Here is a 26,655-nt window from a genome sequence, read left to right as displayed (position 1 = left end):
AGCATGCTATTTAAACATTCTCAGTTTATTTTGCCTTAGCGTTGAGTTAGAACGTTACGAAATACAAGGGATCGCAGGAATGCCTTTTATTTGTACATTTATAAAAAGAAACACTAGTTAAAATAAAAACGAAATGAAAAAAATGAGACTGCATCTACAGGATGTACCTCGGGAGAAGACAGCTGCAGAGTAAACAAAATAATGAATGCTATTGTCTGGCTATTGATTTGCTAAAAAATCCCACTTCAATTCTAATACTAAAGATCCAGCGTGCTAAAGGTTTTGTTCTCCATTGCAGGTCACTTTTCGCCTTGGAAGACCTCTAAACAGGTAAAACGTATCGTATTCCAGCCCTCTGAATTTAATTAATAAACTAACATCAAGCTTTCACCGTCAATATCGAGCGGTTGGGTCTTTCGCACGTTCTAAAACATGTAATAACATGACTGTTGAGCTTTATTAATGCATAATAAAGGCTTTATTACATTGTTATAACATATTACTACTAACTGCATCGTACTGAGCTACTGCTTGTGTCTCTTAATGAACAGGTACGATAAGAATGATTTGCTTTACAGAAACACCATTACAACACAAGCAGCTTTATTTAAAATATATAAAAAAAAATTATGTTAATAGAGGAAATAGGCTAATATTTTCTGGTTAAAAGAATCATTTCTTCCATTAAAGTGGCTTTTTTGTGCAATATCCAGTAAATACAACTGAAAAGAGTATGGAAGTTAATTTGTTAAAAGCTGTGGAGGCCCTGGTTGAAATAAACACTTAATACAGCTGAGAACGAATCACCGCACCTTCACTAATCTTTTTCTCACTAACCAGTGCTCTGTGTAATGTGGCACGTAAAACCTTCACCCTCAGCAGTCTTTCTCTGTAATGTCTTTTGATTCGGCTCCAATATTTTCAGCTGTCTTGACTAAATCTTCAAGAAAGGGTTCCTCAAACTCTGAACTGTCCCACGCGTGACAATATTTGCACACAGGAAGGCATATGTAAACGTATATGATATATGTATATTATAGGGCATATGACTGCGTATACATATTTGCAAATCATAATTAATTATATACATTTCCTGTTAAATCTAGTTATGCTCCAGTTGGCTAAAATCACAATCACAGAAAATGTTACCTTGATATGTTTGATATCGACTAAGGCCACGTCAAATATAGTGAAATTAATCATTAAAAAATCAAAATATTGTTGGTTTTTATCTCATAGGGGTCAGATTTATAGAAGGTTGTTTTACATGTTCAGAAATCATAATTATAAGCAAAGGTTATGGTAATTCATTGTGTAAAAATAAATAAGACTATGTGATATGCAAGCAGACACATATATAAATTAATAAAATCTACCCATTTTAAAAAAGCAAATAATGTCTTATGCAAAAGTTTTATATGCTCAGGTCAGCTTTTTGTGAAAACAATATACATGTTTTGAAAAATGTCTTACAAAAATGGAAAAGTTATAAAACTTCACTTTGCAGCAGACAATAGAATATATATATATATATATATATATATATATATATATATATATATATATATATATATGTATATAAAGAATTAATATAATTTACATAATTTTTTTGTGTGCTGTTATTCTTTTTTTTTTATTAATTGGAATGCATTGGAATGAAAACTTAAAAAATGTTATCTGCTATCTGTTTTTGCACATAAACTCTTCATATATATATATATATATATATATATATATACATACATATACAGTGAATCAGTGCATGCCTACCCATCCACCCACACATGTATTTATTTTTGGTTTGAGATCTCTGCCCTGTCTCCTTCCGTATATAAAAAAGGCTTGACTGGTCATAAATCGACTGATTTTTTTTCACTCTACAGAGAGTCAGTCGTACTGCTTTGAGCTGCTGGCCACTGTACCGTCATTCTTTAGCACATATCTTCGTATCTAGCTCTATAGGGAACAGAACTGGAACAGAGCGAAAGTCTCGTCACCCCAGTACAGCAGAGCTCTCTCTTCCTCTCTTACACTGGGCTTTAATTAGACATCATTTGCTTTAACAATATCGCCGCAGCCAGAGAGAGTTTCATAGCTGGAAAATGTTAAAGTGCTCCATTTTTTTTTCTGCAATTATCCATGTCAAAAGAATATTAGCCTGCACTGGATATCACAGTTATATCGTCAGAGCTCCGAATCGTTCAATCATTTGTGATGATGTGGATTTTCGCTAATGCCAATGGATGGATCTTTAAAATACAGAAGCATTGTAATCCATATGAGACCAGCCCAAATGAATATGTATTATAATATCATAGCTTAAATAAGATGATATCGTTTAGGGTTCTGACAATAGATATAACATTGATATTTATTTACAGTATAATTAAAAGGATGTTCTACTAAAAGAAACTTTTAGAAAGGTTTTTGGAGCGATAATGAATGGTTGAACTGATTTCTATAAAGACAGTTTTAAAGAATGCATTGACAGAAGTTAAACTGATCTTCTCAACTTCTATAAAATATACCTAACTTCACTCTCTCATACTCACAAGTCATAAAGTAGTGCATGTAAAGCTTCCCAGCTTCTGCAGAAACTTAATGGACAAATTAACAGGTAATTAAAATGGCTGCAATATTAGTTACTTGATTGGTTTATTTTCTATAGCTAACAAAATTAAATCAAATGCAAACTCATATTCATTTTGTTTTAGAATACAGAAATGTATAATATTATATTATATTATTAAATTTGTATTATATTATCATTAAAAAAATTAAAATAAATATATACTGTATATATATATATATATACTGTATATATATATATATATATATATATATATATACTGTATATATATATATATATATGTATATATATATATATATATATATATATATATATATATATATATATATATATATATATATATACTGTATATATAATATTATTTTTGTAACTGGTTTATTTGATATTTAGAGTGACTGAATGACCGAAACTTTTTAATTTATGTTTTGCTCTTAGTATATCTCTAATACACAGAGTCTTTTCCAATGATTTGGTTTTGAAAACCAAATGACGGAAATCTAAACCAAATATGAATCCATTTTTATTTCATCTCAGAGCATGTAACCTCCTACGCTCCCATTTTCACAGACTCTAACTCAAAGATATAACAAGTTAAGCGAACGCATCAAATATTTATAATAAAACCGTATTTTTTATTCATTAAAAAACCTGAACCCATTGCAAACCTGAGGTTATGTATGAAAAAAAACCGACCTGAACCCATCCAAAATGGTTTGTCCTTTAGCGGACCTCTAGCGTGAGCCATTTTGATTGCTATAAGCAAAAACCCGTCACAGCACTTTGCTCCGGCAGTAATAACATCATCTATGAGCTAATGTGCGCGTGTGCATGAGTTTGCTTGGCAGTGACACGTTTTAATCTGTTTGCTTCTCAGCCGTACACAGCAGCCCAGAGGCATCTGCCTTCATCCTCTACAGCTCCTCCAGATTAACATGCTAGCACTGACCTCCTTTAATAAGCCTTGGCATGTTTGCATCCTGGCATCTACTTTCTTTCTTTGTTGATTTTTCCACCTCTTCTTCAATTATGCCTTTTGTTTGGCATTTGCTTTCGCGCTAAAGCTTTTGGCGCGAACCCGAATCCATTTGTTGTCCAGGGTTGTGTAGAATTGAATCACCTCACTGTCTGTTCATAAGTTGGAACTGGACTGGCCAGGACCCGACAAGAAGATGAATTGGAGTATGAATCTGAATTGATGGGATGTAGAATTTACTAATTGCATTTTAAGCATCCAATGACAAGTTTTCCTTCCTTTTTCTTGTAGACAGTTAACTTCTTTATATTGATTTGAACTCTTTCCCTGCCAAAAGTTGCGTTTGAGGCTTGTAGACTTTTCCTGAAATAATAATATAAATCTTCTTCTTCCTTTTTTTTTAAGATATATATTCTATAAACCTAGTAAGAGAATCATTAATGAAACCATTAAGAGGAATTAGAACTAGCTAAAAGTGCAAAGCGGCTAGCCGAAGAAGAGGTTGGCAAACGATCTCGGGTTCAAAGCAAGCAGTCTAATCATGTGCGACAACAGCTGTAATATAAAAAAAAAAGTGGACTACGCCTGCTTGCTTATTCTATTTGCATAACCTAATTTTGGGTGTCGTGCAAGAGCCCTGTGTAGTGAAGTGGTTTGGGAACGTTTAGCCCACAGCTGCATTAGCATGAGAAAACACAAAGATTACATTCAGCATCGTCTGCAATAGAGAAAACGCATCAAGCGTCCTTGATGAGCCCTTGATGCGGCCTTATTTTGCTGAGCTAGAACTAACTTGCCGTGTATTGTGTGTGTGTGTACGCTTCATTTAAAAACTAATTACCGCAAAAGTGAGTTCATTGTTAAACACCTTCCTATCCCACGGCCAGCGCAAATTCCAAGGCGGAAGTTGCCTGGAAGAGCGCGGTTTGCTTACTCAGTTCAGAATATTAATAAACGCCGGCCGATGATCGGGCTGCTTCACTGAATGCCGTGTGTTTGCAGGTTTTGGAACAAATCTGGGATCCTCACAGCAGTCCCACAGCCAGTCTTTCTATCCATGCCCTCCCTCACAGCGCTCCGTATCTGCACTGGCCCTCAGGTCCAGAGTTTGACCTGAGCAAACCTGACCCCTATGACCTCTATGAGAAGTCCAGAGCTATCTATGAGAATAGGCGTAAGTAACTTCTCGCCAGCACCCAAAGCTAGCATTAATGCTAATTAATCTGTGCCGTTTGCCTACTGTGTTTTTGCATAATTTCGCACGTACGCTCATACACAACAAACTTAAGCAAATATCAGATTTTCCTGCTCCAAGAAGAAAACGACCCTATAGGTTGTTTGTGCAAGCGCCTCGTTAAAACTTATTTATGTTTTAAAGCTAGGCGCCCTCTAGCTGTGGATGCCACAATTGCGCATGCGTTCAAAAAGGCAGTAACCGTTAGCGCTTAAGATGACGGTGGGTTTTTTCTTAAGATTTTTCAATTGTTTTATTTATAAAAACTTTTCCGTGGTAGGTTTTTGTGAGGAATTTCGGCATTTCTGTAGCATTACGTTAAGTTACCCTGCCCACGAAGAAATCACGCCGTCAGATATCAGCGTTACAAATTAAAGTTTAATCGTTTTCAAATAAAGTGTTTTAACGGCTAATTGTTGTTAGGCTTTATTGCCGATATTAATCCTGTTAGAGCTGAAGTTGTTCATATTTCCGTTTGGACCAAAAAAATGACTGTTGGTGTGCTATTGAGTTTCTTACGATGTTTTCCTCCGAGGTAAGTGTCCTGAGGTTGTTGCGTTTTCTCAAATTGTAATTTGACCGCAATGAGATTTCTGGAGCTGCTCTTGGGTTTGGACGGACTGCAGTGGCCTTAGTGTCGTTATATAACGCATTGCATTATTAATGCAGGTGCTTTCTTAACCAAATTTAGAGGCTCTACCACACATATAGGCTTTCTGTACTTTTTCAAGGTCCATGTGAACCATATTCATCGCATTTTAATTAGAAGCGTATTTTTAATTCAACAAATAGTTCGAAATGCATAATTCCGCACAGATATAGCGATCGCTGTACCTACTGCATATTGAAGAAAAAAGTCTGAAATGTCAATAGAGTTAATGTTACATTTCTAAAGGTGCTTTAAACTGATTGACGGTTATTAAATCGATAGAGGTCAACAGCGTTCTGCCGCTAGAAGCTATTTCTATTCAACTTCAGTCTGCGCTCCCATTATTGGTCACATCTTGGCTTCACTGTGCATTTGCATAACCTTTTTTCTACTGACCTTTTTGTACCTGTTTTAAATCAGCAAGTGTGCTCCTCCTCATTAATGCTTCCTAGGCTATACCTCCTTATTCTGTATATAGGTTCTCTTTATTATTCACAGCTGGCAATGACAGGTTGGCAATGGAGATGTTTGGTAGTGCTGATGCTGTTTAATGATCGTTCAGTTTTTTTTAAGGTGCAATGACACTCTGTTGTAAATACCCTGGTGGTTTTAGATATGAAATGCAAACAGTTTAGCTGATGAGTATGCCTGCTTCCTGGCGGTTTATTACATTTTGTGTATTTTTATTTGAGCTACAGCTTATTTTTCGAGTAAGATGTTTTAAGCAGCCTCGTTTCGCGAAATTCGCACCACTTTCTAATCTGAGCGCGTCAGGAATGTTTGAGTATGTTCAGTCACAACACCGTTAATGTTTTATAGCTGTTCGAATATGCACTTGATGTTGCAGATGCTGTAAAAATGTTGCATTCTGTCAAGTTGGTGAATAGAAACTTTTCATATCTCTTTAATACTCGTATTCAAGAATTTCGCGAGCTTAGGTTTTAGCATCAAGGACATGCATTCTGTTTATTTTAATGCATATTTTATGTTATTTTTGATATATGTTTGAATTAATAAGTCTTTATGCTTATTTTGGGAATATTTGGTCACCTGCGATTTAAGACTTTCCTCCATCTTGTATCATCATGCAAATCTGTTGTTTGCCAATTATGAAAATATATGACATGATAAAGTTTTATCAGGACATTTCCTCACTGCAGCAAAGAAAATCAACACTTCTTTGAGCAACATTTGACATATTTATTGTAAAAAGGCTCTGAAATGGTTTTATATGCAAAATTTGCAGTGCATTTTCACGCTGTTCTTATTGAGCTCAAGGAAAATCATTTGATCGTTTGATATACAATCGTTTAACAAACAGCATTAAACCACGTATGTTCTGCTGAAACATTTCAAAGCCCGCGTACTTGTGTGAACACAAATAATTTGAATTCTGAACCGATCGATTTCAAAAGAGCTCATCTGAATCAAACGAATCAAACTCTAATGCGGTTGAGGTTTAAACGAGAGAGCTTAACATCTTAATGCTGTCGTACTTATGTCATTGAAAAGGGTGTAAATCGACGCAATACACACAACGCTGTATACAGTGTGCTGGTTAAATATCAGAACCAAGCTCAAGCTTGCACCTAGTTTAAATGCAACATACACACAGCATGAAATGCACTGATTACGCTGATCTCGTGCAGAGTTTTGAGACATTGCGTAATTAAAAGCCCAAAATCAAGAACTGACTGATTAATAGTCGATCAGAATTGGGAAAGTATAGTTCGCATAATTTTGTCATCAAATGACGAAGTGTGCTTTTAGCGCATTTCTGTGGGCACTGTACATTCACATATATCTCCATTGCTTCGTAGCTGTCGGGCATTATATTAGTGAGACAGGTGATGTATATATATATATCGTAGTTCGTATATTTCCAGGTGTGTGTGTTTATATGAGCAGTGATTTATGGGCTGCCCTTGTATCTCTCCCTTTCTTAGAGCCAGGGCTTCCTCGAGCAGCTCTCCCAGCTGACCCTTCCGGTGAGTAAATATATCTACACCCAAAACAGAAACAGTCTGACAGAAGGAGTTCTGCGTAAAAATAAAAGTTGGAAATTCATTTTTATATCCAGTTTTTATGACCTTTAAAAAATATATTTGGTATAAGTTTGGCCTGCTACAGTTTGACTTCGTTTTTCCTCAATTTTGCATCATCAAATAAACTGTGTTTTTGAAAATACGTATGCAATATAATAAAAAAATTAAAATTACACAAAATTTTTCAACACACAACAAATTGGTAAGCATTTTAGGTTTTCATAATTCATAACTGGCCATTTTTAAAAAAACGTATGACTTCAAAAATCATATATATATATATATAGAGAATAATACTGGAGATAGAGTTTTATATTTGTCAGCATTTGCCACTTGTCATTCTCACTGCCTTGAGACTGAACCTCTCAATGCGGGTTCAAGAGCATTAAATGAATGATTTTACAAATGAAGTGCTCGAAGTACAGAAATGGGGGTCTTAAATGTCGCCCAGAACGCTAAATTACACTTGAAGGATGAGAATAGTCTGGAGAAATGACTAAGTTGTGAGATAAATGCGCGCTTTCATTGACAGCATCAGAGTTCCAGGAGGTGGAGGTCCACTTGCGCAGACAGAAGTCCGGTTTCGGCTTCAGGATCCTGGGCGGAGAGGAACCAGGACAGCCTGTGAGTCCGGAGGCTCAGGAGAAGGCTCGTACTCTAGGACTAACCACACGCTTCCTAAACCAGAGCTCACTGCCATTTGCTAACATGATAACGCATGGCTTCATCCACTTTAGTTTCTGTACACGGCTTAAAGAGAATCTGTAGTAACAGCGCTGTGCATGTACAGATCCTGATTGGTGCAATCATCGAGAAGAGCCCAGCAGATAAAGACGGGCGTCTCCGGCCAGGAGACGAGCTGATGTCAGTCGATGGGATCCCTGTGGCTGGAAAACCCCACCGTTACGTCATTGACCTCATGCACGGAGCGGCCCGGACTGGACAAGTTAAACTCACTGTACGACGGAGAATTCAGCCCACAGGTGAGAAACGGCTGATGTTTATTTCATTTCTCTACGAAGAGTAGCTGTTTCCAACCACCTGTTTTACGCGCATTTGAGAATATTTGCAATTGAAAAAATGCTGCACGGAAATGGCAAGATGCTCATAAACTCAACAGTCTACAGTTGAGTAGAATAAGACAAATGCGCATAAACTATGATGGAAACAAAGTTACTAAATAAATTCCACCATGCGCATCAAACTGTGTTTCTTCTGCTTGCTCTGAGGTTCAAGTAATTCGTCATATATGAAAATATTCAGTAGCTTCTCCGACTTTTCGTAGTTGTATTGAGTGACGGTTTAATGGGAAGTGAAAATTTTGTTCTCTTTGATGCGTTGGACAATATTTTATGCGATATTACAGTTTTGCGCATACGTTAAATTCAAATGTTTGGATGAAAACATAGCTATTGTCTAACAGTGATTGTATTTAAATTAAATTATATTTTTAACATTTTGGGTGGAAAGTAGTCACCTTCTTTCTCTTGCTAAGGCTAATTTTTTGCTACATTATGTGTATCCTAAAAACTAAAAAAACTAAAATAGCATAATAATATTAATAATAATAATAAAAATAATAATTAATGGATTTTCATAGTTTGAGGGTCTGGGTTTAGGTCAAGAGTAAAGCAATGAAATTTGCACATTAAACACATTTGAAAAAAATAGAATAACAGAAATAAATTATTTTAGTATGATACGAAGTTTCCAGTGCAGTTTTAATACGGCGTTGATTTATCAAAAGAGAAAAAAAATTAATTTGTTTTAGTGATAAAACTTTGGGACATAAATCGCCCTGAAGCTGAAGAAACATCCTGTAAAGGCTAAAGCTAGTTATTTCCTGACAGTTACAGCAATTATAGATTGTTGCAAAGTATATATTCTTGTCATGTGAAGGAGGTAATGAAGGTGATGGAGGTAATGAAACAGGTTCTGTTATGCTGCTTATAATGTGTCCTCCGTCTCTCTCTCTCTCTCTTCTTCTCTTGTCCACTCTGTCTAATAATTCTTGGTGTAGCTGAGGCTCAGATTTTGTGCCCTCTCAAGCTCTACCTCCCTCATCCTTCCCGCTGTCTGACTCATCCTCTCAGTCTTATCTTCCCTGGACAATCGTTTCTCCCCCTTTGCATCTCAGTGGAGCGGTTGAGGAAATGTCTGGCTGCTGGCTTTTTTGGCTTACTGTTTGATCACAGAAGGACTTCAGATCAGCTTTAGCCAATCCCTATACTATAGACTCTTGCTTTCTTTCTCTCTCGCACAACACTCGCAGTAATCTCGGTTGATACCTGTTTCTGTATATAAAATAGTATTTAATGTTTTGGATGCGCCTGGTAAAGAAAAAAACAGGGGAAAGCTGATTTTTTTATTTATTTGTATTTTTATTTATTTTTTATTAGTGAGCAAGTCGAATTGTTCTAGTAATATTTTTAACTATAATTACTATTCAAAATAGTTTTATTTTTCATATATTTAGGAATTATATTTATTCCTATGATGCAAAGCTGACTTTTCAAAATCAGTGTTACATGGTTATTCAGAAATCATTCTAATATGCTTTTGGTGCTTAAGGATTTTTGTATTTGGTGCTTAGGAATCATTTATTATCAGCAAGGTTGAAAACTAAACCCCATGTTGAAATAACCCCCGTGCAGCATATTTGAATCACCTGTAGCAGGTGGAGCTGGGGATGGTGGAGGGTTTCTGAAGCGCACTACAACTGCTACAGCAAGCATTAGTCAAGTTTTTAAATGCTAAGCAGCAAGCACAATGGCTACTGATACGAAATGAACCAATCAGCTGCGCCATATGATAATCATGTCATTATGTGAGATTGAGTTTGATCAGATTGCACCATCTAGAGTTTCATGACAGAATTTCGGATTTATTTAAAATGCTTGGTAATATTTAATGACATTTAATGTCTTTCTAGTATAAAAACGTGCATTTCTTACAAAAAAAACCTACTTTCAACTCAATACCTCTTTCTCTGTCCAAAAAGACATTTTAATGTTTCTATTTTGACTGAAAACCCTTAAAAAATCCTGTTTAAGTGATCGTAATGCAGAAATATTTGACAGTGCAATAAATGCCATTGTTAACCAATTAAAATAAGTACATGTAATCGTGTTCATTTTCTCTCTATCTTCAGGTGAACCCTGTCCAGAGAACGGCCGCAGTCCTGGCTCGACCCAGCACAGTTCCCCCAGGAGCGACTTCAACTCCAGAATGTTCTGCAACAACTCCGCCCCCTCTCAAAACTCCGCCCCATCTACCACAGGCTCCTCCCCGCCAGACAATGTAGCCAATCAGAATCTGCAGCCTAGTGATGTCACCATCCAGCGCAAGGAGAGCGAAGGTTTCGGCTTCGTTATCATCAGTTCTCTGAACAGGCCTGAAACGGCGGCCGCTGCTGGTAAGGAATCCTTATTTTTGTACACTCTGCATGCTTCAACTTTCAATCTGGGACGTTCCTCATTCAGGTTGGCTGCTTTGGGTCATAGTGATTTTAAAAGTGCAGTATGTCCTCATAAACTGGTGTATTAATAATGGATGCACTTCTATTTGAGGGCTGAAGAGGCTAGTTACAATGTTCTAATGCAGCGCCCACGCTCGTATATAAAAACAGATCCACTAACAGGAAAGGACAGAGTGCAGATAGAGAGCTCTCTCGATGTATTACGTAAAAAAGTATTTGTGTGTTTGTGTGTGTGTGTGTGTGTGTGTGTTGTCAGCCGTGCCTCATAAGATTGGCCGGATCATTGAGGGAAGTCCAGCAGACCACTGTGGGAAGCTCAAGGTTGGAGATCGCATATTGGCCGTCAACAATCAGTCTATCGTCAACATGCCACATGCCGACATCGTCAAACTGATCAAGGACGCGGGACTCAGCGTCACACTCAGGATCATCCCTCAGGAGGGTGAGTTAAAGCCTTGTGTGGTTTAAGTATTTTTAGAATTTTAAATGCTATAACTGTTTTTTTTTTCTGAATGGAAGTTTGTGATAACACTAGAGGGGGTTCGTTGTGCTTGAAATGTCAGTGCTAAACTATTTACATAAAATCATAATAAAAAGACATACAGGTTTGTAATGAAATGAGGTTGAGTAAATGATAACAGAATTTTCGTTTTTGAGTGAATTATTATCCTTTTGAAATGCAAATTCGCTAAACGCTGTGACAGTATTTTAGCAGGAGCCAACAGATATCCACTTTAACCAGTCATTGGCTTTCTTTTTTGTGCAAGCATGCTTCCTTTGTATGTAAATTTGGTTTATAATAGATTCTGCCTTCAAAATAGTAAAGCTGTGGCGTTTAGTAAAGTATGCCAGACTATGGTGGTCTGCTGTATCCTTCACGAACTGGGGTTTAGAACCAGCCTACAGAATAGAAACTTTCTGCCATGCAAATTGCATTCACATGCATTTGGACATGTTGCTTTATAATTACTTCAGTGCATTTAGTGGTACACTTCTTTAGTAAAAATACCTGTTACCAAGCAAAGCTTTCTTTTCAGAGACGAACAGCACGCCTTCTGCAGGCAGCTCAGAGAAGCAGAGCCCTATGGCCCAGCCCAGTCCAGTTTGCCAACCTAGCACTGTGAACCAGACCGGTGCTGCACCTCCAACCAACTCCACCCCTCAACCCAACTCTGCACCTCAATACAGCTCCATAACTTCAGAAGCACAACCGAGCCCTGTCACTCACACCAGCCCAGCCAATCAGCCCAGCTCAGTGACCCAACAGAACCCGCCCACCCAGCCCTCCGCAGTGCCAGTACAGATCTACAGCCATGACAGCAGGCAAGGCACCAAATAATTGATATCACTTAAATATGTTTTAAGTTGTTGTACTAGTTTTACCATTGGGATGTAATTTAAATATAAAGCTATATGATCGTGATATATATATATATAAAACATTTTTTGGCTGAAGATTACTGTTAATTAAAATGGAGCTGGAATATTGTACATGCCTAATGCCTTAAATGGATAAATTCAAGTCAAAGTCATTTTGCAATCAAGTTAAAACTCTACAAAAGTTTACTATTTATGGAGTGAATCTGAACCTCTCTGACTCACAGGCTCTCTCTCTCACTATTAGGTTGTTGCGTAAAATCACTTATCTCTTACAGAACTGAATAATTTACCTACATGGCTCTTTAAAACAGTTTTTAATCATTTATATACCCTGCAGGGACCAATGATTTCACTTCCTCTCCATGCTCACTCAAGTTTCAGTATACACCCTAGAGCTCCTCAGGCTTTGCCATTTTCAACAGAACATTATCCTGCATTAAACTTTAAAATTCATTAGAGCGGTAGCTCCGTCAGTGGTAAGTCAGTTTTGGCGGCATCCGCTGGAAAACAGACGTAAACAGAGTAAATATTATGAGAGAATCTCCTCATTCTTGTCTGTGTATATATTACAGCTTCTGTTGCCGATGAAAGCAACTGTTCTGAATTGCCAAATTTTTGCAGACAGGTGTGACAGGAAAGTGTCTTAAAAACACTATCGAAGTAGTCGGAGTCTCACTTGCTATTGCGTGTATTCCAAAAGTTTGCATATATTTAACAGCACCAAATGCCATTGGTTCTGCTCTGATTGTTCAGCTACAGGTCAGAGGTAAAAGCAAGACAGGATGTAAAACCCGATATCCGGCAGCCATTCACTGATTACCGCCAGCCCCCAGTGGACTACCGCCACCCTCCCGTAGCAGATTACCGACAGCCGCCAACGCTCGATTACAGACACCCCCCACTGCTGGACTACAGGCAGCTGTCCACTGACCCTCGCACCTTCCCCCTACCGGACTACAGGATGCCACAGGTAGCTCTGCTGGAGTAGAGCGTTATGACATTAAATCACTTTTAGTTTCGCTATCATAATTCATCACTGAAACGGCTATATGGCATTTACGGTTCATTTCCATGAAGTATGTATTATGCATGTCCTTAAAATGTCCATAATGTGTTTATGTGTGCTTGCAGGATTTTGATTTCTTCACGGTCGAGCTGGAAAAGGGTATGAAAGGTTTTGGCTTTAGTATCCGCGGAGGCCGCGAGTATAAGATGGATCTGTTCGTTCTGCGATTGGCTGAAGACGGACCAGCAATACGCAATGGAAGAATGAGGGTGAGCGCTATCTATCTATCTATCTATCTATCTATCTATCTATCTATCTATCTATCTATCTATCTATCTATCTATCTATCATCATCCATTCATGCATAATTTGTCTGTCGATCTATACATGCATCCATCCGTCATCTGTCTGTCTTTCTCTCTACCTGTCCTTCTGTCCATCCATCGATCAGCTGTCAGTCTATCTCTTTGTCTGTTGTTCTGTTCGTATGCCAACCTATCCATCCATCATCTGTCTTTCTTCCTGTCCTTCCATCCGTCTATCCGTCATCTTCATCCTTCATCTGCCTGTTTTTTTAATTAATTAATCCATTAGCTGTCCGTCTCTGTCTGCCTTTCTGTTTATTGATATGTCCATCCATACATCTGTCCATCTGTCCGTCTTTCTGCCTGTCCTTTCATCCTTCCATCCATCCATCTTTTTGTTCATCCATCCATCCATCCGTCATCTGTCTGTCTATCTCTATGTCTGTTGGTCTGCCCGTGTCGATTTGTCTGTCCATCCATCCATCATCTGTTCATCTGTGTGCCTGTCCTTCTGCACATTTATCCATCCATTTATATCTGTCTGCCTTTCTACCTGTCCTTCCGTCTGTCCATCTGTCCATCCATCCATCATCCAGGTGTCTATCTCTATGTCTGTTGGTCTGCCCATTCATCAATCTATCTATCCATCCTTCCATCTGTCCATTCATCCATCTTTTTTTCCAACATTAATCCAATTAATTAATCCAACATCTGTCTATCTCTATGGCTGTCTGTCTTCCCGTTTGTCAATGTATCTATCTATACATCCATCATTTGTCTGCCTTTCTGTCTGTCTGGTCTTCCGTCCATCCATCCATCGTCTGTGTCTGTTTCTCTGTCTGTTTATCTGTCCATCTTCCCATCTATCCTGTCCTGCTGCTGTTCTGTTGCTCGTTCAGCTCATATCCGTAATGAAGCTGTCATAGCTAATTTGAATAAAACAGTCCCCTTAGGATATTCTACCTCTCATTACAGCCTTTCATATTTAGTCCATCACCGGGAGATCGCACACAGTGGCCATTCCCTTCCATTCAAGAGGCTCAGTTCTGATTATAAGCATCATCCTGTCTTCTACTTGGGCATGAATATACCCACAGCACAAAATGCCTTTTGAATCTATAATTAGTTTGTGGTGGAACAGACCCGTGGTATTTAAAAAGTCCATTAAGCATGAAGTCATACAGCCCCCAGCAGACACTGCTGCTGATGTAGATTTCCACACATGCCCTCTAGATACACCAAAAACACAAGAGACTTGCTGACGTTGCTAGCTGCGATGCTTTTACTAACGCTCTCCACCCCAGAGGTCAGAGGAACCGGCCCCAGACATAGCGTAGGAACAAAAAAACGAGACACTCCTTGTCAGTAATGAGAGAGTTGAGGGTCATACTGCTCTCTGCCCCTCATTCAAACAAGATCTTAATGAGTCATAAAAAACTTGCCGCCCATCACTGGCAGCGACCTGCCCCGACTTCCACATTATCCAGACCATTTGAGAGGAATTCTCCATTTGTTACTATAATTGGCTCGTTCTTTTTCTCCAGCCCCTGGCCAATTACTCCACAGACACAAGACTGTGGAGTTCAATGCACCTACCTGCTCAGTATACGCTTTTCCTGTTTTAGTGGTGCCAGTATTTTCATAATTATACGACCTTTGTATATATATTATTTGTTTGTGTTTTAAGGGATAATATAATAGTATTTATTATGGATCTGCTTTTCCTTTTTTTCATAGTCATATTTTCCTATTATTTTTCATATTCTCTCTATTTTTTTTTTTAAAATTTGTATTTTTATGTTATATTTTCTTTTACAATTGCTATCTATTATTAGGCTACTGCAATAAAAACAAAGAAAAAGAACCACAAAATAAATGAGTTTGTTCGACAGGGTAACCGAGAGATATAAAAATCATTTTTATTACACAAAACTATATTAGCCCACAAACACGAATGAGACCTACAGATTATGCATAATAACAGGAATATTGCTTACAGCAAATGATGTGACAGTAATTTTTTTGAAATGTATTGTTAAAGGCTACACAAGTGGCTCTTTGATGGCTGTGCTTTAATGAAGATGAATTCAGAGACAAAACTGCTGCTAGAAATCAAAAAAGCAAAAAAGACATAAGTTGGTGGGCAACTAATTGTAGTAATATTGATCATACTGGCTTCCTTTGTATCAAAGAAGGGCAATTAACCAGTCCCTCATTATCCTCAATAGTCATACACCTTCCTCACAGTTGATGAAGAGCATGAGTATTGTAGCTCACAGAAACCTTTTAACCATGATTCATTCCTCCAGTTATGTTAATTCTGAAATTAATTAGTACTCGATCTCATTCATGACTGCTAATGCTGATTAGCGCTTAACCGAAACAGCCGACGTGAGTTATGGACCTATATTGATCCTACTGAATAATTATCCTTAATAAATGATAGTCATATTAATTTTATCATTAGAACCAGAGAGGGTGCAATTCAAAGCTGTCAGAAAATAATTACCGCTGTTCTGTCACATCTGTCTTCGCAATCTTGGGCATCCGAATGCTAGATAAACATTCTGGAGGGTAGGCTGTTCGCTCGGAATGGATTTATCATCAAAAACACTTTTTTTTTGTCCGTTTCGCAGGTTGGTGATCAGATCATTGAAATAAATGGGGAGAGCACGAGGGATATGACCCACGCTCGGGCCATTGAGCTCATCAAATCGGGTGGCCGCAGAGTTCGCCTGCTGCTTAAGAGAGGCACAGGGCAGGTCCCTGAATATGGTAGGTCTGCACGGGCTGTCCGAACACGTAGCTTACTGCTCACAAATGTCTACAGTCTTAGCTCAATTAGTTTACAGGGTCTCGAGAGATGGAGTAACCATCCGTTTGTCTCATTACAAGACAGATCGTTTGGAGGAGGTGATGTTTTATTGGGTAATGAATAAAGAAATGTGTATTACAGCAGATCGGCAGAAGAGCACAGCATACCTTTAGAGATGTGTTACAAAACAACAGGAGGGCAAAACGAGCAGTTGACAGGTTTTATTCGATATTAACATTCTGCTCTGAATGGGAAACTCTAGCGGATGATTTTACAAAAACTTCACTCTGTTACAGTTTTTCTCAATTGCTTTAGCTCATTTTTTAAAACAGTCATAAAGTGTTCGTTAACTGGATTTGTTTGGGTTTTTTTGCATTTTGTACCGCTATCTGAGGTCCACCAAAAAACATGATTTAGAAATAATAAGCTATTTTCTGTCCAGTTTTGATAGCGTACATCATAGCTAAACGCTATTTAATGATTTACGCCAAAAACACATAAATAAATCAATACATGTCGGACGATCTGTAAGAAGAGACAAAGCAATAGTGATCACATAATTAAAACAGTTACTCTTGGATGCAATACGGCTAGCATAGCATCGTCTTTTAGTTTCAATATTTTTGGGCCTTGTTTGTTAACAAATTTGCGGTAAAATGAAGTGAACAAAGGCCCAAGTAGAATTTGCGTAATCTGGATCTTCATTTAAAAATAAAGTTCATCGACTCTTTCCTAACGCTGGAATGAGAAGGACAACGACGCAAACACTAACTGAAAATATATCAGTGTCATAAAAACAATGTGCAAACTATGCACAAGACTCATGCGGGTGAATGTCTTTCAGCATGAAAGTGAAAGTAAAAACTGACAATGAGACAATGAGACGTGAATCTCCTACTGAATATGCAATATAAAAACGTTAGAGTTATTTTGTTTCTCATGTGGCCCGAGCATCGTGAAAACAATGAGAAGAAATGTAAAGGTTGTTTTTGAAAGTCATGCTTAAAAAAAACCTGATCTTAAGGTTTCATTGATGACTGAAGTATTAACTATTTTATTTAGACTATAAGCCTGTAATTTAGCCCAAAGTAGATCTGTTTATTATTCATAAGTATACTTAATCAGTATTCAAATATTCCAGCATATTAAAGTCATAACATGATATTCTTCAAATAATTGAGTGAAACTAAAACTCTGTACGTTTGTGTGAAAAAGAATAAGAGGTATCACGGTTTTACTGCCTCTAGTGTTGTACTTGTTGGTACGTATTTCGTATCTCGCTAAAAAGTGCAGCAAAGAATGTTTACGCCAGGCAGACTTTTACTTAATAAGCCATTCAGATGTTTTAAAAGCAACAAAGTGTTCCCTGATTTGAACCTACTGTTTTGAGAGAAAAAAAGCAATATCTCATTCGAGAACTGAGCCAAGCAATTGAGAAAAAACATTCTCTTGTACACTAATATTTAATTTTCCTGCTAACACAACACTTCTTTAACAAGACTGTGACAGCATGCTCTTTGTATTAATGCAGATATAGCTAGTCTAATTCTCTTTCATCGATTTTATGGCTGTCAGTAAATAATTCTCACTTCCATTCTCAATTTTCCTTACTGAATCCTATCTCTGCACTGATCTTAATACTGTCTTAGCCTGTGGCTACTGTTCTAACCCTAATGATTGGTCTAGGTTGTTACTTCGCCTCTTATAGGAATGGTACCTTCCAGTCTCTCCATGTGCATGAAAAGTGACAACCATGGCTCCCCCTATTTCTTCCTAATGGGCCATCCTAAAGACACGGTTTGTAATAGAGTGCATGCATTCTAACACACTAGTCATCATTCTTTCTTGGAGTGCTGTGGTTTGGATTGTTTTTTTGTTATTTATTTTGTTATATATATTTTTACATTATAGCACAGTAGCTGTTAACATTGTATGTTTTGTATCTTGATCTGTATTAGTGAATGTAACTCACTTGTACTGTACTTACGTGTGGTGTTCAGATACTATACACATAGCACAATCATTTTTATTCATTCAACAGTCACAAGAGTTGTAATAGAAAGGTTACAGGGCATAGATTTTTGAGCAATGACTCTTTTATTATTAAAATGAATCACTGAACTGATTCTTTGAAGCAAACAAGCAAACTTATCCGCGTAAATGAATCAAATTTCCCAACTTTATTGCCATTTTAATGAAGTTTAAAACAGAGATACTATTAAATTATCTCTGCATTAGTTTTCTCACATTCAAATTGCTAGCTAAATTTGGCTACTGCTGTAGTATTTAGGAATGTAATGGTCTAATAAAAAATGCATTAAAATCATTGCATTTTTATATCACCCACTAATAAAATTTTATATATTCTGAATATTCAATATATTGTCTATGCATACTCCTTTTCAAGTCATAAAGTGAAGACTTATGTCTAGTAAAATGCACACACTGAAAGAGAAACAGCAGATCTACCCCTAGACGAACATACACTCTTAGCATTCTTGTAACTGACTCTCCATTGTGATGAAGACTTAACTTCTATGAGCTCCTAACAGCCATTGAAACAACCCTATGCGCACTTGCCTTTGAATTCTGCTCACACTTGGCCATCTCTTCTCACACGTTTAGTATCCCACTGAGACCTCAGTGGCGCCACAGAAACCTAGCTGAAATACAGTCATCATGGGATGGTTTTGTCAGGCTCTACGGTTTTATATTCCATACCTGTCTTCTATTTCACAGTGAAAAACCCTTTATGGGCTTGGATTCATCTTTTTCCTCTACAGGCCAGTGATTTTTGCTCCACTTGGGCCATATAAACAAGAGAAATTTACCCCAGTAGAGAAAGAAAGCTAGCGCAGAGACACAATGATACATAATTGTTTACACTTGCCATATTTCCCTGTATTTTAAGTTTAATGATAAAGAGATACTGTTGTTAGCGTTTATTTTCTTGTGTTGAAATTAATTCCCTGCCAGTTCGCTTGTTAGCTTACATTAAAATGGCCGCCTGGGCGCATATGTGCTTTGTAGGTTGGCAGAAAGCTGAGCAGTTCTTATTGTATCCTGTGATATACGAGCAGACAGGTAGGATTAGGGATGTATAATGAGAATATTAAGGTTGGTGACCCTCTTTCAGTCTGGGTTGTGAGTGTGTTGGTAAAATATGCTATTGTGTATTGGGAATCCAAGGAGAGGAAGTGCGGAAATGTCACTCCAATGTAAGCATCTTGGTGTGAAGTGATGTGTGTGTGTGTGTGTGTGTGTGTGTGTGTGTGTGGAGGTTGGGTGGATAGCATAACAAGCCCATGGGATAACCTGATTATTCCACATGCAGTAGACACACATGAAACTAGCTCACTGGCTGAAAACTGTCCCATTTCCTGTCAGAAATGGAAGTTGTTTTGGTGTGTGTGCAAACAGTATCATATAGTCTATGAAAAGTACTGTGGCATTTCAATGATGTATGGTTGGTAATGGACCAAAGTATAGTACCATGGTAATGCAGTTACATGGTAGTCCAACATACTCTAAACATACTTTGTGTAATTATCATAATTCAGATCCCATACTATTTGCATGGTACACTATAGAAAAATCCATGGTAATATCAGGGTACTTTTTTGTTAGTATGGTTTTTTGTTTTTTTGGTTTCCCCAAACAAGTTCAGTGCAAATTCCACCACTCAGGCTAATTCTTAATGACTTCATTGGTCATGTAACAGATACAAAAAGATGAAATTTAATTGTAATCTTGGTGTAATCTTGTTTCCCCATTCAAAGAGCTGCACTTGCATGCCCGAGAAGCATTTCAAAGATGGCCGCAGAATGATGTGACTTGCCTTGAAGAGACTTTGCTGCTTACTGTAAACCTACCCTCATTTTAGCATTGGTATTTTGAAAGACAGCATTACTGTTAGTCACTGAACTCATTATTGTTTGAACTGAATCCATGAAGTCAGAATTTTTCTTGAGAGCGTTGCTGGCTCAATTAGCTCACAGGCGAGGGTCTGCACAGAACTGGTTTGGGAACTGTGTGATTCATGTTTGTTAGGTAGTACAGTAATTCTTTGCCTGATATACTTCAAATGAAATCCAAGAACAAACTGAAATGATGTAATTTTGAACATCAATCAGTCCAAATCTTTGTTTTTATCGAACTTATGGGCTACTTGCGAGTTCAGCTAAAACGATTGATGAAAAAACAATGTAAAACTAAACTAAATTCACAAAATAAAAACTAAACTAAAACTAACAAAAATAATAATGAATGTCACTCAGCCTTTTCTAAATTATTTTTGTCCTCAAATGAAGAACGAAAAATAACTTTGTTTGAAGAATATCAGAACCTTTAGCTTTTAAATTACTAATCTTACTTTCCAGTTGTGCTTCTTTCTGTTTTGGTTTAAATGTTTGGATGTAACTATTCCATGTTTCCTCAGCAGATAGTCCCGCCCCCTGGGATGCTCACACTACAGCCTCCCCAAGTCTGTCGGAAGTAGCACCACCAATCGACAGCTTATCTAATCCATTAGCTTCTTCTCATGTGTACCCACCCACCGACCCACCTCATATATCGTCCTTGGAAGCTGCAGGTCCAGACTGTTCCCAGGGTCCTAGAGGCCCAGAGACCAGAGCTCTGGAGCAGGCCAGTGTGGGGAAGAGGTCAGCCCTGGCAGGTGGAGTTGGGGGTGGGACCAAGCAGAGGGAGGGTAGCAGGACCAACCGTCGCTCCAGTGGAGGGAAGAGTCAGCAACAATACCTTGATGAACTTGCGGGAGAGCCCAAATCCCACAAAGGCAGCCGGGCAAAGACCAAGGAGCACAGGAGGGAGCGGAGCAACACACCGTCTCGAAAGCGAGATTCACCTAAAACTTCTCCAAATGACACCAATATGAATGGGGGAAATGGATGCCTGGATGGTAGCAACAACCACCAAGGAGCTCTGGTGCCATTCAAAGCCCTACCAAAGGAACCAGAGAAAGGGCAACTGAGCCAAGAGAGTCGTCCCAGCCACAACTCCAAGACCAGCAGCATTGCATCAGGAAGAAAGGCCACAGTATCCCCAGGGCCCTGGAAGATCCCTGGTTCGGACAAGCTACCCAGTACCCTGCGCTCAGCCACCTCCACCATCAGCAGATAACATCTCATCACAATCTCAGTCTCAAGTTTAGACCTTACTTTTGGCCAAATTTTGGACCAATCATTGGCTACGATCCGCCTTGTTTTTTCGACTGGTTGGGCTCTTTTTGATTGCTTTTCACAGGCTTGCTCTACTTGAAAGAGATCGGTTTTAACCTTGACTAGGTACCACCTTGCCACAATCCTCACTAAAGAACTGCTTGCTCTACTTGAAAGAGATTGGTTTTAATCTTGACTAGGTACCACCTTCCCACAGTCCTCACTAAAGAACTTTCCATGCATTTCTAGACAGAGCATTTTTATTTATATTTTATTCTAAGTTATTTTAACAGATACGACACCCACCACCTTAAGAACTGGAAGCATTCACTCCAAAAATGGAACCACGGTAGAATGAGTGATGCATGTAGCGTGCAAAAAGATTCCCAGACTTGTTTGAACTGTTGGGAAAAAGCACTCAAGACTCAGAGATGTACATGCATAGAGAACCACTTACTGAGTCTGAACCACCTCTGGTGGCTACAGCAATTTTTATACACTTTCATTAAAAAATGAAGAATACTGAAGGAGTTGCCTGACATACAGTTTTTGTGTATTTGAAGAATGAATATGATTGAAAAGATCCTATATGAGCGGACATTCAACTATGAACTCTGCCTTAAAGACTGACCTGCAGATGTCTGTATAAGGGTCGGAAAAATCAATATAGAAATAGATATATTATATGACTACATATATGTGAGACATATTGTAAATATGGTCTTTACACACCATTGTGAGCCCATACTGAAGTACTGATATCATACACAGTGTAAGTTAGAAGAGTGTAATCTAGAATTCATTCCTACTCCACTTTAAGGTGCGTTTCCACTGACAGCGATATAAACTTGAGTGGTTGCTAATAGTGTTCCTACTGAACTTCAATACAGTTCAGGAAACAGATCACATGACCTTCACTGTCTGCGCTGACATCGGTAGTTGCAGCCTCAAGTTGTATCTCTCAAAATCCCAAACTCTCATTAATGATTTATGACTACCAGTTGCTGCAAATCGCTGTCAGTGTGAGTACCCAGTTTCTGAGGGAGCCAGTAGGCTTTGACCTTCTCTTGACTCTCAATCTATTCTACCTTTACGTGAGTACATGAACAAAGCAATCTAAGTTCAAGATGGTTTGGAGAAAATGGTTTGATTAGGGCAGAGTGCCTTATGCCAGGGGTGTCCAATCTTGCTCCTGGAGGGCCACAGTCCTGTAGAGCTTAGCTCCAGTACTAATTATACCTGAACCAGCTAATCAAGGTCTTCGGGATTACTAGAGACATCCAGGCAAGTTTGTTGTGGCAGGTTGGATATGAACTCTGCAGGACATTGGTCCTCCAAGAGCAGGAGTGGACACCCCTGCCTTATGCTGAACACGTGATGCTTTATTTGAGCTCTAAATCCTAGGCAATGACATCAAGAAAAGACAACATAGGCTGCTATAAATTCATTGGACTACTTGTTCCGTAGAAACTGTGCAAAAGTAATGCCAGATCTGAATGAGTATGCCGTAACCATCCCTGTCTCTGAATGCTGATTGGTGTCTAGAGAGACCATTTTATGTCTACAGTATAGATCTATCAATATTAAAATTCAAAGCTATTTTCGTACATAGAAATAGAGGTGAGAGTCTTCTAAAAGAAGTGCAGATATTTATTAATGATATCTTTGAAAGGAGTTCAAATGTTTGTTGAGCACTTTGTCTTTAAGTGGACATGTATACATATAAAATGCAGTACTGGAAAGAGAATATGCTGTGCATCCGTTATATTCACTGCATAAATTAATTCTCAAAATCCTGCTATGAAACTGTTTATTAGCCTATTCCCCATATAAAAGGTTGTGTGTTGGTAAGCCTCTAACTTCAACAATCAACACAAGCATAGGATGCTTGCTAATAGCAAATTATGAAAGTTCATGAAAGAGGTAATGTATGCTATTGTGCCATGCATTGTTTTTTTCTCAGAATGTCATTATCCATCTTGTGCTGCATTTAGAAGTGTCTACATAGACACAGTCTATCAGCCTCTGCTAGCAGGTATGCTAAGATGTTAGCTTGCTAATCGAAAGGCTAACTGAAAACACAAAGAGCCAATTAAAAAGTCACAGCTTATGTAATTTCTTTTTGCATTTATTTGGTTATGCTTTGAAAAGACATTGTCCAGAGTAAATGAGGACAAGTTGAAATCGTTTGAACTTTAAGTGTCACGTCTTTGTGCCACACCCCTTACGAAAATGTACAGTTTTGCTACACTAACCATACCTGATATTTGTAGTAAAACGCTGGTTATACAAATGGTAATAAGTACACCAAAAAACATTTTATTACCAACTTTTACTACAATAAAACCATGGCTAATTATTATCAAAAGAAAAAAGAGGTGGCTAAAAGTCCATTCACACCAAGGTTGATGATGATATCTCTAAAGTTGTAATAATTATTCTAATTATATGAGAGTAAAGTAATGATATAAAGGTGACGCAGGGGATCCATGTGATGAAAAATAAAATCACAGACAGCCAGAATGAGAATCCACGCTTTAAAAATTGAATTAGCTTAGCTTGATTCTTTGCAGCATTGAATTGAATGGATTGGGGAACACTGATGCGATTAATGTTACCGACTGGAATGGTGAGCTGTAATAGAAAAAAACTTCAGTTTTTTGGGTTTTTTTTTGTTCGTTCATCTTTCGTAATTCACTTCAGTTGTCATTAATAAATGCGCCATTTCACTAGAAGGAGAAATATGTCGTTTCTGCGCAACTAGTAGCATCCGGCTGTATTTCTGGGCCGACAAAACAACATGGTCTCAACCAACCGCGTCATTTTTAGGGGGCGTGTCTTAATTGTTCATGATTTTATACAGATTTTATAAACGATAGTGGCACGGAAATTACACACTTCAGTTTTTAAAAGAAGAAAAAAACAACAACAACAAACATGTCAAGACCCCGGTGGTGCTTCATTGTGTATTAATCCTGCAATACTGTCAAAAATGTTGTACAATCTTTTATCTTTTTTTTTTTTTTTTTTTTTTAATTGATATATACGTGTCAATTCGATGTGAAAAGGACCCCAGGCAAGACCTCGTTCTATCCATTGTCATAATATTGTCTCTATTGTATTCATCTCCCACAGAAATAAAGCACTGACGGATTCCACTGACGCTCTTTGACAGCTGCTGTAGATGACAAGGAGAGCCGACAATGATCTAGTCATTACAAGATAGTGCTAACGTTTCCCTGATAGAGACAAATTAATTGAAGCGATCCAAAAATGAGTGTGCCTCTGTGGCTGTTGCATTCTGAGCGGTACATCCTTCGAAATCCCCCGACAGACGATGCCGTTGTCGAAGCAAACGCGTTTTCCGTAGAGCACCAGCAAAGACTGCGTGCATATGAATGAGGTGGATCCGTATAAACGCTATGATATCTCGGATTAAGTACAAAATACATTTTTGCGAATAAGGAACAAGGCATCTTGAGCTGGCTCGTGAAAAGGCCACCGATGCTAAAGTTACGCCAATAACGCGTCGAGAATGCATTTGTGAATATCATTCTGCAGCGCAGCGACAAGAAAAAGGTGATCAACTTGAGCGGCGTTCGTACAATTGTTCAGGCCGCGTTTCTGGCCTTGGGGTTTCTTTTTCTTTGTCGTTTCGCTTCGCGCCGCTTCCCACCAGTTTCGTCTCGAGCTTGTCAGATGCTAAAGGGGTGTTGGCTGTACGGTTCGACCTGATAAACAACGAGAATTCAAATGGGATGCTTTTTCGGTAAAGCCGTGGACGCCCGAAAGGGGCTCTGTATCACTGTGTAGAACTGAAAGAACGGCGTGGTTCATCCTGTACAGCTGAAAACTATAAATATGACACTATGTACTATGACCTAGTCACAAAAACTGTAAGTGAGCTATTTTTATGAAATGCAACTCAATGGATATATACTTACTTTTGCAGAGCTCTTGTTTACTGTATGATATTTACTGAAATACTGTCAAATAAAACCTTGACATGGTGTAAAGTATTGAAAGTAAAATGCATGTTTTGTAAGTGTTTTACTTAATTGCCGTCTACACCAGTTTCCTCCTGCACCATTAACCTTGTGATCACACAACCGGTGGTTAAAGGGTCTTTGAAAGGAGATAATAATAGGTAATAGGGACATAATTGTGCATTTATTGATAGAAAAAAAACACTTTGGTCACTGTGCAAAGCGCTACATGATAAACGCAATTTATTTCTCTGATGGCAAAGCTGAATTTCAGCATTCATCAACACAATGTCCTTCCATCATTCTCATTTTAAAGTCTAATATTAAGGTCAGATTTGGTGCTTGAGGAACATTTCTCATCAGTGCTGAAAACAGTTAGGCCTATGCTGCTTTTTTTGGAAACCATCTACACTTTTATAGTGTTCCTTAAGAAATAGAAATGTCACATAGATAATTTAATATATCTCTCTCTCTCTCTCTCTCTCTCTCTCTCTCTCTCTCTCTCTCTATATATATATATATATATATATATATATATATATAGATAGATAGATAGATATTATCACATTTGATTATTAATTTTGATTGAAATCTGTTCTACTTTGCCATTCTGACTTTTTCTCAGAATTATCGGATATAAAATTGCAATCGAGTTAACTGTGAGATATAAACTTGAATTTCTGCAATTGCAAGATCTCTCAAATCTGAGGAGGAAAAAAAAGAACGCAAGATAATAAAACGCGAGATAAAAGTCAGAACTCAATGGATAAAAAAAAAAAATCTGTCACTTTTTTTTTTTATCAGTGACAGGAAAGGACTTCCATAATTGAATGCGCTCTTGCTGAATAAAACTTTGTAACTTAAAGAAAAAAAAAAAAAAGAAGAAGAAAGGAAGAAAAATTGATCATTTAGATGAAAAAATCTCACTCGGCCCAAACTTTGGAATTATTGCGCTGAGGCAAATTTTCTTTTTAAAAGCACGAGTAAATGTCAGCGTCTTGATGGAAAGTCCTTTAG

General features: G+C 37.9%; 1 protein-coding gene across 9 annotated transcripts in view; it reads left to right on the top strand.

Moving 5' to 3' along the window:
- Window positions 1–25,683, top strand: part of magi2a (membrane associated guanylate kinase, WW and PDZ domain containing 2a) — a 154,675-nt gene extending 128,992 nt beyond the window's left edge. For 4 of the 9 annotated variants that reach the window (XM_043236844.1, XM_043236845.1, XM_043236846.1 and 1 more), the window contains 12 exons: window positions 299–330; window positions 4,566–4,737; window positions 7,393–7,434; window positions 8,024–8,139; window positions 8,282–8,474; window positions 10,643–10,906; window positions 11,226–11,411; window positions 12,007–12,292; window positions 13,103–13,319; window positions 13,481–13,624; window positions 16,297–16,435; window positions 20,914–25,683. In XM_043236844.1, coding sequence (XP_043092779.1) covers window positions 299–330; window positions 4,566–4,737; window positions 7,393–7,434; window positions 8,024–8,139; window positions 8,282–8,474; window positions 10,643–10,906; window positions 11,226–11,411; window positions 12,007–12,292; window positions 13,103–13,319; window positions 13,481–13,624; window positions 16,297–16,435; window positions 20,914–21,614 — 2,492 coding nt within the window. In that variant the 3' untranslated portion in view covers window positions 21,615–25,683. Of the gene's footprint in view, window positions 1–298; window positions 331–4,565; window positions 4,738–7,392; window positions 7,435–8,023; window positions 8,140–8,281; window positions 8,475–10,642; window positions 10,907–11,225; window positions 11,412–12,006; window positions 12,293–13,102; window positions 13,320–13,480; window positions 13,625–16,296; window positions 16,436–18,161; window positions 18,273–20,913 lie in introns of all 9 variants that reach the window. The other 5 variants (XM_043236849.1, XM_043236850.1, XM_043236853.1 and 2 more) reach the window with 4 other exon arrangements.
- The last annotated feature ends 972 nt before the right edge of the window (window positions 25,684–26,655 follow it).

This window comes from Puntigrus tetrazona, chromosome 4, assembly GCF_018831695.1.
Source record: "Puntigrus tetrazona isolate hp1 chromosome 4, ASM1883169v1, whole genome shotgun sequence".
In the NCBI taxonomy this organism is placed as follows: domain Eukaryota; kingdom Metazoa; phylum Chordata; class Actinopteri; order Cypriniformes; family Cyprinidae; genus Puntigrus; species Puntigrus tetrazona.
The sequence above is the reverse complement of the archived record's forward strand: the minus strand, read 5'-3'. Positions and strand labels throughout refer to the sequence as shown.